The sequence below is a fragment of the Penaeus japonicus genome, unplaced genomic scaffold (assembly GCF_977035675.1).
Source record: "Penaeus japonicus unplaced genomic scaffold, GWHDUDI00000001_assembly GWHDUDI00000041, whole genome shotgun sequence".
Lineage (NCBI taxonomy): Eukaryota > Metazoa > Arthropoda > Malacostraca > Decapoda > Penaeidae > Penaeus > Penaeus japonicus.
Genome location: NW_028234443.1, coordinates 18,153,459 through 18,168,458, shown reverse-complemented (window position 1 = coordinate 18,168,458; position 15,000 = coordinate 18,153,459). Strand labels below are relative to the sequence as shown.

Genomic DNA, 15,000 nt, shown 5'->3' with positions numbered 1-15,000 from the left:
AATAGAAAGATAAGAAAGAAAGAAAGAAAATAAAAAAAGATAGATAGATAGATACATAACTTTGTGGAAAAAAGAGGAGAGAAAGACAGAGTCAAGGCCATTAGCATTTGTAAAACTTGCTGATGAATACTGATGTTGTTGAATACCAGTGTGCCAGAAAAGGTGGTGTGACAGCCACTAAATCAACAGTGTTAAATATCCTTTAACTTTACTTTCTTGATTTTCTAATGAACGTGAAGCAAATTTTGTATCTATGATATCATATTTTGACATGCAATACATTCCACATGGTATTAAATGTTTTTAAAAGCTAAGAAACCTCATAGATTGCTGTAATTAGTCATTCAAGGAGCCTAACTTCAGGGAAAGTAAAAATATGAGAGCTTGCTGTCAACTGATTATGCCGAAGATGAGATTAACAACAAATAAACAATCTGACCTACATTGGTGGAACATCAACATGATTATCATTAACTATACATAAATATATCCTATATCATATATGTATGTCTTGCTCATCCACCCACCCAACTATCTACACACCCATCCACTTACCCACCCTATATTGCTTTTATAAAATGGAATGTCAAAACACTTTCGGTGCTAAATAGCTTTACATTTACACTCTTAAAAACAGTTTATCTAAATAACAATTTGAACAAAAATGTAAAACAAAATAGGACATAATCCAAGAATACCTCTCCCTGTTATATTTGGCAAATATGAACAATTACTACACAATTATGAATTTCTCAACTCCTACTACACAATCATTATGAATTTCCTTTGTAGATCTACTTTAACCCACTGATGCCAGAGTACGTGGATGCTTCCTATGACTTAGTTTTATTTTCTATCTTTTACACATAAATGCTTAGTCGCTACCTCACCTCACTGACTCATATCATTTCTTGAAATTCTTTTGGAAAAAAATAAAAAACAAAAAAATTTGTTATTCATAAAGTTATAATAATAATATTAATAATAATAATAATAATAATAATAATAACAGAAATAGCAACTTTTCTTTTTCAATATTTCATAGAATGGGGAAACAGGTGAGGTTAGGTGGATCTAGGAATTATCTCCTTAGTGGAACCCTCTGTGCATATAAAAACCCTACAACAACATAGTGGATAGTGCATGTTCTTAACAACAACAGCTTATCATATGAATAGAATGATGTGCAGCTTTGAAGGTCCCTTTTGAGCAAAGCTGCCTTATAAAAATATCTAAAACGATGCATTTAGAATACTGATTGTATCCCCATACTAATATGGGGTAGTAATTGTAACTTTCTATGGGTCTGAATCTTTTCTAAGGATGGTTTTCACCTTTTCTGATGCCTAACTGTACCCCAATCTTCTTTTCTTCACAGACAAACTATTATATAACTTTGGAAGAAAAAAAAAATCATGTCACTCAATGAAAAAAATATCAATATTGTCAATACAATAAGAGGAGGAGGAGGAGGAGGAGGAGGAGGAGGAGGAGGAGGAGAGGGAAGAAGAAAAAGAGGAGGAAGGAAGGAAGAAGGGAATATTTTTGATAACATAATGCTCACCCTTAACTGCCACCATAGAAGAAAAGAGCAAAAGAAAGAACCAATTAAAAATTTAGAGGGATTTCTTCTAACAGGATTAATACAATTAAATATCAAATATACAAACATGTAAACCAACTTCCACTACATACATTATCATGTACTTAAAAGAACACTCATTATATAATATCAGTAAAAAAGTATCTGAATGCAAAGTGTTGTACAGCTTCATTCATTCTGCAAATATTATGTAGGATAGGCCTTAGCTGATCATTGAGTAACCTTGACAAGCACACATTATCATTTCATAAGTCAAATAAGTCAGCAATATCCTCCTTAGATGTACTTTGAGCTGGGTATCACAGGATTACTAAAAAGGGTATCCTTTTTAATTTAAAGTGGTATCCTTTTCAGTATACTTTTTTTCACTTCACTGTATTCTGGTTTCATTCATTGCCCTTACAACCCTTTGAATATTTATTGCAAAGCAAGATTTACATCTCTCTCCCTTCTGTATGAATTACATGTGTATTATCTAACCCCTTATTTGCAGGTAACCCTTGTTTTCAACAATTCTAACTAGCATCAAGGGAAATCTACCCCTTAATGCTGTTGAATTATCATGGTGTGTAAAGTGAGAGTGAGAGTGAGAGTGAGTAAGAGAGATTGCTTTAAGTTCTAGCATCTACAATATTTGTTGTTTTTACAAGCTGTTCAATGGAGAATTAGACCAGGCAAGAGGATTAAGATATATATGTCTCAAAATGCCCAGATTCACTAGCATATCACTTCCAGATAAGATCATGTAAAATCTTATTCTAATACTAACATCTAAATAATAAAAATAATAAGCATTCTTTAAAGAAGATTAGTAAATAATAGCAATTAGACACCTGTTTCTAAATTTCATGTATACTAGTAGGCCAACCAAATTTTCTTTGAAAAAAAAAAAAAAATCAATAAAATACAATAATGAAATATGTCTGTCTGCTCGCTTGTTTGCTCGCTCTCAAATACAAACACACACAAAATTTATCTTCAAAATTTCCTTGGCTGTCAGTTTAATAGTCATTTTCCTTAATGAGGGCAAGAGGGGGTGAAAGCAAGATATCATTAATTGATCAAATGTCACCAGTAAGATTTTCATGTGTGTATGTGTAAATGTGTGAAATTGCAAATTTTACCTGTATTAGCATTTTATCTTTAATAACAGGTTCGTTTCTCTTATTCAAACAAATGTCATTTATAAACAATATACTGATCTATTAGGCCTAATCTATTTCAATAATTCCTAATGAAAAGAGAATGGTAATTCATAAAAAGAGAAAAAAGAAATAAATACAATATGATATATGTAATTTCAATACATTCTCATGAAAGAAAAAGACAAAAAAGAAAGAAAAGTACTTTTAACATCAATATCTGAAATCCAGAAATGTATTTGCAATGCTTGCATTGGCATGCAGCAAATGAATTGGTAAGGATTCATCTTCTCAGGTAGAGAAGATAGGCTAATGCTACATTCACAGGAAAGTTACTTAGGCAACTGAACTTGATGAGCCCAGATATATGAATGAATGATGTAATAACTAACACAATAACAATTATAAATTTAGTCATAAGCATGTATAACCTAGTAACTCCCCACATGAAATTAATGTCATTATGCAAGTTATGAATACATTAATAAATAAAATAAAATTCATCATAGCTGCATATAGCTAGATGTGCAGGATTATTTGAAGTATCATTTCAATTGTTGAAGGATAATAATATTGCAAGAGAAAGCAGATTAATTAATGACACCCATATACCTTTCTGTATTTTGTCTGTTTTTTTTCTAACAAGTATATGACCATTTAGTAAACTAACTTTCATTTCAGTATATGCCTATATACAGTTTTAGTCAAAGACCTCATTCCACATAGAAGCCTAGAAATATTTAGGCAAAGAATTCAAAACATTATATGCTTTCTTTCCATTGGACAACATACGGGCTACTCCATAGGAGGTTTGGGTTGCACAGTCATCCATACTCAAGAAATACTCACGCACACATATATATGCACCTTTTGAAACCTATTGCACCCAAACATCATCTAGATAAAATGATCCTACCTATTACTTGCCAACATTGTAATATAATGTGGTCTGGCCTACCTAACCTTCTCAACGAAGAAGGAGGGTTGTCAGTCAATAGATTATTAAGTGACACCTTCACACATCAATACCAGAACCTTATCAGTTTCAATTGGATTTCAGAGTTAATGATAGATCTTGCCTCTCACAGGGTTTTTTTTTTTGTAAATAAAATGGCACACTATTTACTTTAACAATACTCACCTTCCACTGGTTCTTCTGGGACCAGTGCCAGGTATAAGACCAGTCAAAAAAAAACATTAAAAAACTCCAGACAGAATGGCTAATGCCCATATGTTTGTTTACATCAGTTTGAAAATCATGTTTATCATTAAGCTCTTGTTTACACATAATATCCCAGACATCAACATGACAGTCAATGGAGCTAAAATTTTTGATCACACTATGACTTCAGAATTTACCATACTATCATTCATGAATCAGACTGTAACTGAAATTGAGACTTGGCTCAAAGTTGACATAAGTCCTGAGTGAGCATCTGATATAAAATTACATACAAAAGAAAAGAGAGAAACTATTATTGTAGACAAACTTTTAGAAAAAATATAAAGGTCAAGGTCATATGAATGTGGTCTGTTACATCATGATAAGCCTACCTCCCTCCCTTCCTTGTACTAGTTCCTACTGAATCACTTTCTAAATGTGATGCTTCCTGGTTGGAGATTTCAACTTTCCTGATACAAGGGCCATTCCATCCCTGATTTCCTTGCAAGTGAGATCTATAGACAACAATGACTGACCACTCCTAACATGAAGATGCACTTTATTTACATAAAAACTAGGTATTTACATGGGAAGACTAGGAAAAGGAAGGCCTGATATTTAGGATGCCCTTCCTAGAGTATAAATGCTACTTTTCACAACTCTTCCCATTGTTAGTCTAGCTGGACCTGATCTATGAGAGTTACAAATCACAACCATAAACAAATCTCTAATTTCCCAGGGAAAGATCATCCACCGTAATGGCCGCTTTAATCAGAGCTTCACCCCTGATCTAACACAGAAGTGGACAATAAAAAAAGACTAAAAAAGAAATTGAACTTTTGGGAAACAACAGATCAAAATCTACATCACAAGACTTGGAAATACTAAAATAATAGTCTTCCTGTAGAATGTTGGTACAGGGTACCTCATGTCATCCCCAGAGCATGACCAAATTTAGCCCTTGCACCCTTTAGGGGTTGCATCATCTAGCACTAATATGTCTTACAAGGCTAAATAGTACACCCTAAAGAGTTATGTATATCTTAATCATATGCATTGGAACTTCCCTTAATTCCTAAATTCCTTTTCTCTTAAATGATTCTAAGATAACAGATGTGCCTTTCAAACTTGGATTTTTTTTCCTGTATTCTTATGGCCTGTGTTCTATTCAAATATACTTGAAAATTCCAATGATCTGTGATGGATGTCTTATCATCAGGGAAAAACTTTCTGATACATAAACAGTGACACATGCGACTGCTTCAGCCATTACTGACATATTGCGGCAAGATACAAGCCTGTATGACATAACTGGTGTTTCTTATAAAATATGGAACCAATCCAAGGTATATCTCATCAAAACATATATGACGGTGATTTGCTAGCCTTTGTCCGAGTGCCTAACTGCTAGACACTTTGATGTTATTACTTTGGATTCGACTCTAGATTGTACGCCTTCCATAAGAGGTAAAAGCAAGTTTCATGTGGATTAGGAAAGAACACAGCAAATACAAATGTGAAAACAAGGTCCAATCTTGAAACCCACTATTAGTATATAAAATTCATAGACGAGGGCAAACTGTGACATTTCATATTAACTTGTGTCTCAACATGTTAAAAGATACGACTAAAGAACCAATGCCAATCTTAAAAATCCATTAATAATCGATAGAAAGGGGATGGCCTTGAATGATCATCAGTTTTCTACATGGTCAACCAATAATACACAGCCAGCACAAACGACCACAGGGGAAACAATACGTCCTCTCCAAACACACCAAACAACAAGCCAAAGCCACGTACCCACACCCCCAAAATGCACCTGAGAGTTCCTCCAGCATTCATACAATCAGCTGATTTATGTAACAAGGTGACCCCTGAAATGCCCAGCATGACTTCAAATACCTTTCTCACTAGCCCTTTGGACAAAGATTGTCTGCACATCAGGGGGGCTAATCCCGCCCTGGCCCGACGTGCCACTCGGCAACAGCGCCAGGGGCAGGCGAGGCTTGGCACTGGGGCCCGAGGAGGCGAGAGGAATTACCTTTGAAGTTCTTGATGGCGAGCACCTTCTTCTCGGCGCCCTGCTTCTTGCCGAGGACCGAGGGCTGCTTGCTCACGCCGTTGGGTGCGGCTACCGAGGAGAAGTTGGCCACTTTCTGACTCTCCATGATGTCACTCTGTCGGCAGACCTTCTTCTGCAGGTGCGGGCGGTCCGGCGAGCCCGATGAAAGCCTTTTTCTCTGTCCGTTTGAAACGCTCTCACTGCTCACAAAGGCTGGCGGCGGCCTCGGGGAAGACATCATCATCCTCTACGTCCTCATAACAGTCTCTTTGGGGACTCTGGCCGCGACTCGAACGTACTACGATCGCCACCCAGGTCATCTGCGCGTCCTACCCACCAGGGATCCCCGCCAGGTCATGTCTGGAGCCGAAAACCAGGGCAGACGAAGGACTCGGGAAGGAAGGAAGGAGAGATGCAGAGTCCGTGCGAGTCTCGAACGGCGCGTCCGATTCCCTTCCTTCGGGACTTCGCCGATGGGTTCAGCCTCCGAATCCCTTCCCAGTGATCCCTCTGCCCTACAACTGTTCGGGTCACACGCCGGCCGGAATTAGCCACGTCGATGCTCGCCTAACCGAGATATTTATATATGTCCGGCGCGATTCAAAAATGAAATCTGCATCGCATGTTCGTCACGACGATCGGACAAACGGGGACATTCCGTGTGTATGTCTTCCGCAATATGTCTCGATCCTCCTCGCGTGCCTCGGCCGGGCGTCGAGAGGAATATTCCGATCTTGTATGGCAAGAGTTAGAGGCGGATGAAGCGTAAATCACAAGAATGACTAACGACAACTTGATGTTTTCAATTGGCATGTGTGAGGAATAAGGCCGAGGAGAGGGAGACGCAGGGCGATCCAACACCTTGTACTTGTCAAGAAGTGGATCCAGGTTTAGCTCGTGATTTACGCAATGATACATCTTCAGGTGTATTTCATATTAGTAATTTTAATTCACGGATCAATCTTCCTTAAAAGTGTCCCACCTGTAAGAAACGCACGATAAAATGCCTCGTATGGCCACAGGCAGAACGAGAACTTAGGGGATCCAAACCCCTAACGCAACCCACGAACATTGTATATATCAATAGTCTATAATCTCGCTTTTCTTGTACGAAGGAGAAGGAAATCGCGGTGTTTGTCTCCCTGTTTTCTCCGATTTCCTGTTGTCGCTGGAGTTCTGAGGCCGTTCACCAGCGTGTGCTTGGCAGGAGTTGAACACCGGGGCGATTTCTTGTCCATTCTTCCCGTGACTGAGTGTGAGAGACGCCTTAAACCCCTTGTAAAACACACCTTGGTGACTAACCAGGAGACGCAGGTTTTGACATCTTTCATCGACTTTTTTGTTGACAAAGAATGTATTTGCGAGGAAGGGTATATGGCAACCAGAATTAAACTCGCGCAGATATATGCAAGGAAGTTCAGCGACGTATTAGTTCATATTTCCTTCAATGACACTACAAAAAGATAACTATTCATATGTTCGAGTAAAGTTTCAGTAACAGTCCTGGCTGTGGAAAGTATCCCTTTGTTCTTAATTTCTCAAGTTTTAACCTGCTTGTTGATAGATTGGGATTGTTCTTCATGCCATGTTTAGCTATGTTTGCCTGTCCTTCTGTGCATACACTGGTGTTAGGATAGGCAAAGAGGAAGTGAGATATGATTCAAGATGAGATCTTGGCTCTGGGGACAGGATGCCATGTATGAACACTACCTGTAGAGCATAAATTTTGCAGATTGTAAATATGGAAGATATTTAACCTGTTGATGTTGGGAATGCGTGCATACATGCATGTCCCTTCTACTGTGGTTTGTTTTATTGTTTTTACATATAGTTATACAAAATCTCCAAGCAGTTAACTCAAAGACCTAACTGGCAGTCTGGACGGGCAGTTTCTGATGCTGCTGGCACTAGCAAAAAATTAAAGGGATGAGGAAAATGTTTTCCCTGCCCTCCAAGCAGTGCATACTTGCCTAATGAATATTTTCCCTTAAATTCGTCAATTGTCTAGGCTGACTCTAGAAAGCTGTAGCTCTAACACTAGCACTGTTACAGTCATGATACTTCATGGCTGTGAGCGCCCTTCAACTGTGAGAAGTTCCCAATGTCGCATCATGTGGGCATTGGGACTAGTCTTTCAGACCAAATTGGAGCTGTCATGTATGTCATGACACCCGTTCGCTGTGGGTTAATTAATAGGCATAGACCTCAATTGTTTATCCTGTCCCTGAAATGTTTGTGAAAAGTTATTTCTATCATTATGATTATTGTTATTATGATTATGGTGATAAAAGTTATGATAATTGTAATAAATTTTCTGAAAAGTGTTGCATTAGGAAATACCATGAAAGTGGTATTGATGGAAAAAAGGATTTCAGGATGTTCAGTTCTTCTATAGATGGCAGCCAGTGAGAGCTACCCATAGATTAACTGGCCAATCATAGGGATTTCATGTTCTTCATTGTTAGTGAATCCGAGAGTTGACTTTTTGAGTGAGTTTTGAGCAGGATGTATTTGGAAGATGTGCATGTGTGCTTGTGGGTTTGGTTAGAGTACAGGATGTATATTGGCAACACAGGATGCACATAGATAATGTATTTATTTGGTGTATTGCATATCAAAGAACCAGTCCAGGCTCTATGTATACAAACTGAAACAACACCTCCCAAAATTCAAGGTAAGTAGCATGAAGTGCTATGAAAAAAGGGTGTCCAGAAGTGGGCAAAGTCCTACTTTACCCAAGGCTAACCTCAAAATTTGGTATGGTGGTCACTTCGTTTCATGGTGGAGGCAACCTTGACTGCTGTGCACACTGTATGCCCTGTGGGTGAGTATATCATTAAGGAGCATCTTTTGCATTATTATTTTACAGTGGAGGTGGAGCTAAGGTACATATGTGGTAAATATCAATGTAATTTATTTATATGTTACCCCACAACCCCCTGGTCTCCTTTGTGGCCTCTCCTACTATTGGGGCCCACATTGTGAGGTATGGGGGGGGGGGGTTAATCATGGATTATATCCACTATATATGAGTAGTAGAGATGAGAGGAATCATTGGTATCACTGTTGTATTTAGTAATGCAGCACTATTAAAAATATTTACCATTAAACCTTTTAGTCCTGAAAATTTAGCAAACAGAGTAAATAGGTAAGGTCAAGCAGGCCTATGATGATAAAAAGTAATGACAATAAACATAATGATATTGATAATAACTATAATGATAATGATAATTAACCCTATGACGACGGTGCGTCACACTCGTGTGACAGCTAAATTCCCGATGCCGGGGCGTCATGCCAGTGTGACGTTTCCAATGCAATATTGCAATGGCCCGGCGTAGGGGTTTTCGCGTAGCGCGTGCCCCGTCGGGAAAGGGTTAAGATAATAATTATACTGATAATGATAGTTTTAAAGATAATGATAATCATTAAAAAGTAAGAAAGAAAGAAAGAGAAAATATAGTGGACGGTGCATGTCCCTGGTGTCAAAGGTTTGATATTATTATTAACAACCAATCATGTGTAGTGTTACATTTCAAGCAACCAGCACAGTTGAAACCAATTGCAGATTTCATGTTAGCATTAGACACAATATTGAATTACTTTTTTACAAGCAATTTTAGATTACCAAGTTCTGTATTTAAGCCTATAAACTTCAGTAATCAAGGACCTTATCAGCCAGCTTTAACCCATTCACGCCGGGGCGGAATTTCGCCTACTCCCGATAACGCCGGGAAGATTTCAAGCGCGCAACCGTTCGTGCCAGGGTGTTTTCCCACCCTATCCTTATGGTTTGCGTGATTGCGTCTAAAGTGTAATCATGTGTAGAAAGTAGTGCTATGTTCAGAGGATGTATATCAGTCGAAAAAGATGTTATAGCACTGTTTTTTTAGTGTTATTCTATTGAACTTTTTCCATATTCTTTACTCCTATGTTGTAATACCAATGGGAAGTGGAAGCATTCTTCTAGTGAGGTAACAAACATAGTTTTTTTTTTCAATTTTTTTTTTCTTCCTAAACGAAAAGAAAGAGAATATGAACAACCATACATGTGCATACAAGTGAATGCAAGTAACAGCAATGTTTTTTCAAGTGTCATTTTCTTTTAGTGGGGCAACAAAAAGATGTTATATAATTTTTTATTTTTTTTTATTTTTATTCCTCAGCCAATTACAATTGATTTTACGATAGTCTTTCGACTCAGATCATCATATTCAACAAATCAGAAACAGAAATCACCATGCCGTAATCAAGATTACGTATGTACCTGAGACGTCATTCATATTACGTTATATCCCATTTTCTACTATTTAGAAGGATAAACTAAAGTAGCTAAGACAAATCAAGTATGAAAATCGAATTGTACTAAGAATAATCTATCATTCTAATGCGGACGTTTCAGCACGTCGCTACTGGCCTCCCGGCGCGCGGGCCGAAAATGTAGCACGTGCCAGGACGTCACCCGGGTCCGGGGCTTTTTTCGACCACGTGTCAGCACGTCAACCGGCGCGAATGGGTTAATACCACAGGACCACTATTGATGCACGTTACTAGATCCATTACCATTATCTAGGGGACTCTGCTCTTTTTAACCTATTGCTCTTTTTAACCTATTGAAAGGGGCTGCCACCCTGTGTACCTCACATCTAGTCTATAACATCCATCTTGTATATCCGGGCAGGGGGAGCTCTTGCTTTAGACGGGCCATATTTCAGGTTGGCAGAATCATCAGAATCCTCCTTATTGTACAGAATAGGATCCTCGAGTTACTTTTTGTTCTTAGACGGGGTACTTCTGTGATATTAAACATACATGCTAGTTTCATTATTTCAGAGATATTTCCAGAAAAGAAATTTAAGTACTATCCTTTGTAACTAGAGTAAAAGTTGGCCATCATTAAACTGAAGTGAATTTTAACCCAATTCACTTGCTCTGCTGTCTTCTTTTATCTATTGCAAATCTGTTGACTCCATTAGGCCCCATGCTACGATTTATTTTAATGCTATGTTCCATAATGATTCTTAACCCATTCACGCCGGTTGACGTGATAGCACGTATTGTGGTTTTCACATCAGACGCCCTGGACGAGCTATGAGGGGAAGCTGCGCGCTCGGGTAGAGCGAGCGGGCAACCCAGGCTCGAGGCTTGTGTGCCCGAGAATCTCAAGGCGTTAGGCTTATGCGTTTGAGAACCCCGGTATTGCGACCGCGCAAAGCCGGAACGGCCCTGGCGTGAATGGGTTAATGGCCATCCTGAAATCCTACATATATTTAAAATATGTGTGAAGCATTGTTTTCTATATTGATGGAAGGGGAAAGTCTGTGGGATTCCTTGGTTCTATTGTTTATTTAATGCCTTTATTTTTTCCATATTATAAAATTTATAAGTAAAATCAATTATAAAATGGACCTACCATGATCATGTTCTGTAGACCTGCCTGACAATTGTCTGGTGGTACATCTGTTCCTCATACTGTGTGTCTTGTTTTAAATGGTAGTATGCATTTATAGTATGCCAGAAATTGTAATTTTAACAAACCCAATTGGCTATGTAACTTTACCAAGATCAGTAGACCCATAAAGTCATAGGCAATCAATTTGTCTGAAAGAAATGAATAAATAGTGTGTGTTATCAACAGTCTTCTGTGGATGATACCATGACATCTTACTACCCATGATCGGGCAGAAATGGGCAAAGACCAAAGCTGTCGTTTCACTTGCCATTTTCCCATTTCTTTACCACCATGTTTTGAGTCTTTGAACTTTTGTCTCCATCAGGGGCTAGGAGGATAAATGAAACCACATCATTTGTCTGCTCATATCTGTTATAGTCAGGAATTGACATTTATTATGGGCACTATGAGAGTTACAACCTATGTAGGAAGTGCAGAGAGAGAGAGAAAGAGAGTATGTGTGCGTCTGCGTGCGTGCGTATTCAATGAGACTTTTAGCCAATTCATGTTATTTAATTGCAGTTGATAATGTGTAAGATGTATTTTTAATGATTTGAAGAAATTAAAGAAAAGTGATATTTGATAAATCCTAAAGTACTATAGTCTATATGGCTATCATACCATTTGGGCTTAACCCTAGGATAACTGTAGTCATAAAGGAGGAAAATACATCAATACAAATGTGCAATTCTATTACAGGTGAAGAAGAGTGGCAAGTGAAAATGTTGTCGGGTGGTCACGGTGAGGTCAATCCTAATTCATCATGGCACAGCAGCCGCGGGGCATGGCTCTCCTACCTGGCTGGAGTGCTGGCTCTGCACCTCTTCCTCCTATCCATACCTATTCTGTCCATACCCACAGCATGGACCCTTACTAACGTCATACACAACCTGGTGAGTGTGTGTGAGAACATTTGGTCTAATGGGTTGAAAATGATTAGCCTACAATTGTAGAAGCCACAGATTTTGTAGGATTCAAGCAATTACTAGACTGTCAGCATTTTTGTGATTTCTTAATTATATTTGATTGTCAGTGTTTGTAATTAGGTCCTAAAGTTGGGCCTGAATATGCATATTTGTACTCACACATTTATATGTATGTATATATACACAGGTACATATTCATTAGCATAGATGAATACATAAGTGCATTGTATTCTCTCTTCATCTTTAATAAACACAAAGATAAATTAATACTGTGTTGCAGGCCAATTACCTGTTCCTGCACCAGATCAAGGGTACTCCTTGGCAGCTGTTAGACCAGGGAAAGGCCCGGCTCATGACTGCATGGGAACAGATTGACTATGGACAGCAGTATACCACTACACGCAAATTCATCACCATTATCCCCATTGTCTTGTAAGTGTTTATTAGTGTGTAAATATTGCTTTTTGGTTGTATTAATTTCACCCTCTCTTGATTAAGTTTATTTCTTCTCTTTAACTCATTCACGCTGGGGCTGTTTTGGCTCTAAATGGTCGGAATGCAGGGGTTTTCAAACACATAAGCCTAACGCCCGGGATTCGCGGGCGCACTAGCCAAGAGCAAGTGGTGTACACCCGCTCACCCGGCACGCCAGTCTTGACTAAATATCTCGTGTCTTGCATCTGACCAAAAAAACATTGATCGTGATAGCAAGTCAACCGGCACAAATGGGTTAACCCATTCACAATGGGACGTATTGTCACCTACTCCCGCTAATGGCGGGAAGATAACAAGCGCGCGACGCTTCGTACTGGGGTGTTTTCTTGCTGCATGGGGCTGCGCTGATCCTCTTAGAGCGTTTTTTCACCCACCCTATTCTTATGGTTTTCATGAATGCGTCTACTCTGTAAAGGCATGTAAAGATATTACCATGTTCAGAGGAGTTATTTTTGTCGAAAAAACATATTGCAGTAATGCATTTTTAGTTTCATTTTACTGAACTTTGCCTATATTCTTCACTTCTATGTGAAAATACCAAAGGAATCTAGAAGACAATCTAGCGATCTATTGCCGACGTTTCAGCACGTCACATTGCCCCTCCTGGAAATCGGTGAGAAAATGCACATCTCAGGACATCACCCAGGTCTGGGGATATTTTTCAACCTCGTGATAGGACATCAACCGGTGCGAATGGGTTTAACATCAGTATCTCCCTAGTATTGAAATATAGACATTAAAATTTTGCTTTATAAGAGTAAGACCAAACATGTTGGAGCCATAAATGACAGTGATTTTATACAAGCCACCAGAGTTGTCGGATATTGGTAGAATTCCTTGACTTTTGTGAGTACCATTCAATACCCTTTGGACTGTATGAAATGCAAGCTGATTCTAAAAGGTCTCAAATACCGTGAATGCTTATCTTCAAGTTTATAAAAAGAGAAAATTGATTATTGTTTTCTTGATAATGGAAAGATTGAATAATTGTATGCACCAAGGGCTAGATAAAGTGGATAGATAGATCATATTTGAAATATTTTGTTGAGGAAACAGTTTCTTAGGCTGGTAGATTATATTAACTCTTCATTTACTTTCTAATTATTTGAAATAATTCATATTACTTCCACAGTTTCTAGGGATATTAACCCGATAACGATGGGGCTGATTTGGCTCCACCTGGACATAATGCTGGGGTATTTTGAAATACACAGTAGTGCCATTTTTAAAAACAAAGAATGCTCCTTAACCTGCCAACGGGGTTTTCTGAATGTCCAAATGCGGGGCGAAGACGGCGTTTAGAATAATATCACTAAATCATTGAATTGGCTGCACAATACTGTGCCGCCCGGCAACTGGGCTTTTGAATGCGCGGTACACATGCTGTACCACCCGTCCTGTGTGGGTTAAGCTGCCAACAACAGATGATGTGATATCATGTTATGTGGTGGCAACTCTTGCTGCAAGGGACATGATATCACATCCTGGCTTTTGATGGATGGCACACTAGGTGACCGTGCACACAGTGGGTGGCCACAGCCAGTGTGTGAATAGCTAGAGTTGTTAGGTCTGCACTTGCTGAAATAGTGTTAAGACTGGTTGGAGCTAAAACCACCCCTTCATTAATGGGTTAGATTTATTCTAACTTGAGAGCCAATAATGCTTGGAATGATAAAGGAATTATGAACATGTTACAGATTGCAAAAACATTTTGTCAACTAACAGTAGGCTAAAGCTAGATTTGATTTTTTCCCTGGGTTGCTCTTAGGCCTTCTCTCAAAATCTAATGTGATTAAAGACGAGCGGTTTTTGCCCGCTGGCGGTCAGGCCGCCTTTTCCATGTCACACGGGCGGGTCGGCTGCTACCAAACCGCTGCAGTTTACTAGCGGCCGACCCGCCCGTGTGACATGGTAAAGGCGGCTGCCGCTTCAGTTCAAGACTTGCCGTTGCAGCGAAAGGTTGTGTTAAAAAATGAGCTTAGAACAGAAAGTGCTACATCCCAAATGGTAGGACGCAGCTCTATTTCGCATATAAACTTTTCAGTATCGAACATAGTTGCTCACAACACAGCCACGTCTTCCCTCTCCTGTGGTTCAGCCAGCACTGGCGGCCGCGGCGGGTAAACCTCTCGTCTGACATAGCCAGGCGGGCTGG

At 39.0% G+C, this 15,000-nt stretch overlaps 2 protein-coding genes across 4 annotated transcripts in view; one reads left to right on the top strand and one right to left on the bottom strand.

The window, feature by feature from the left end:
* Cul4 (cullin 4) overlaps positions 1-6,808 on the bottom strand; it is a 22,033-nt gene extending 15,225 nt beyond the window's left edge. The window contains exon 1 of the mRNA XM_043018382.2: positions 5,952-6,808. Coding sequence (XP_042874316.2) covers positions 5,952-6,216 — 265 coding nt within the window. The 5' untranslated portion in view covers positions 6,217-6,808. The remainder of the gene's footprint in view (positions 1-5,951) is intronic.
* A 256-nt stretch (positions 6,809-7,064) lies between these two features.
* The window catches only part of ORMDL (sphingolipid biosynthesis regulator orosomucoid 1-like), a 9,397-nt gene continuing 1,461 nt past the window's right edge, over positions 7,065-15,000 (top strand). The window contains exons 1-3 of one of the 3 annotated variants that reach the window (XM_086534462.1): positions 7,065-8,646; positions 12,124-12,317; positions 12,631-12,782. In XM_086534462.1, coding sequence (XP_086390588.1) covers positions 8,562-8,646; positions 12,124-12,317; positions 12,631-12,782 — 431 coding nt within the window. In that variant the 5' untranslated portion in view covers positions 7,065-8,561. The remainder of the gene's footprint in view (positions 8,647-12,123; positions 12,318-12,630; positions 12,783-15,000) is intronic. The other 2 variants (XM_043018383.2, XM_043018384.2) reach the window with 2 other exon arrangements.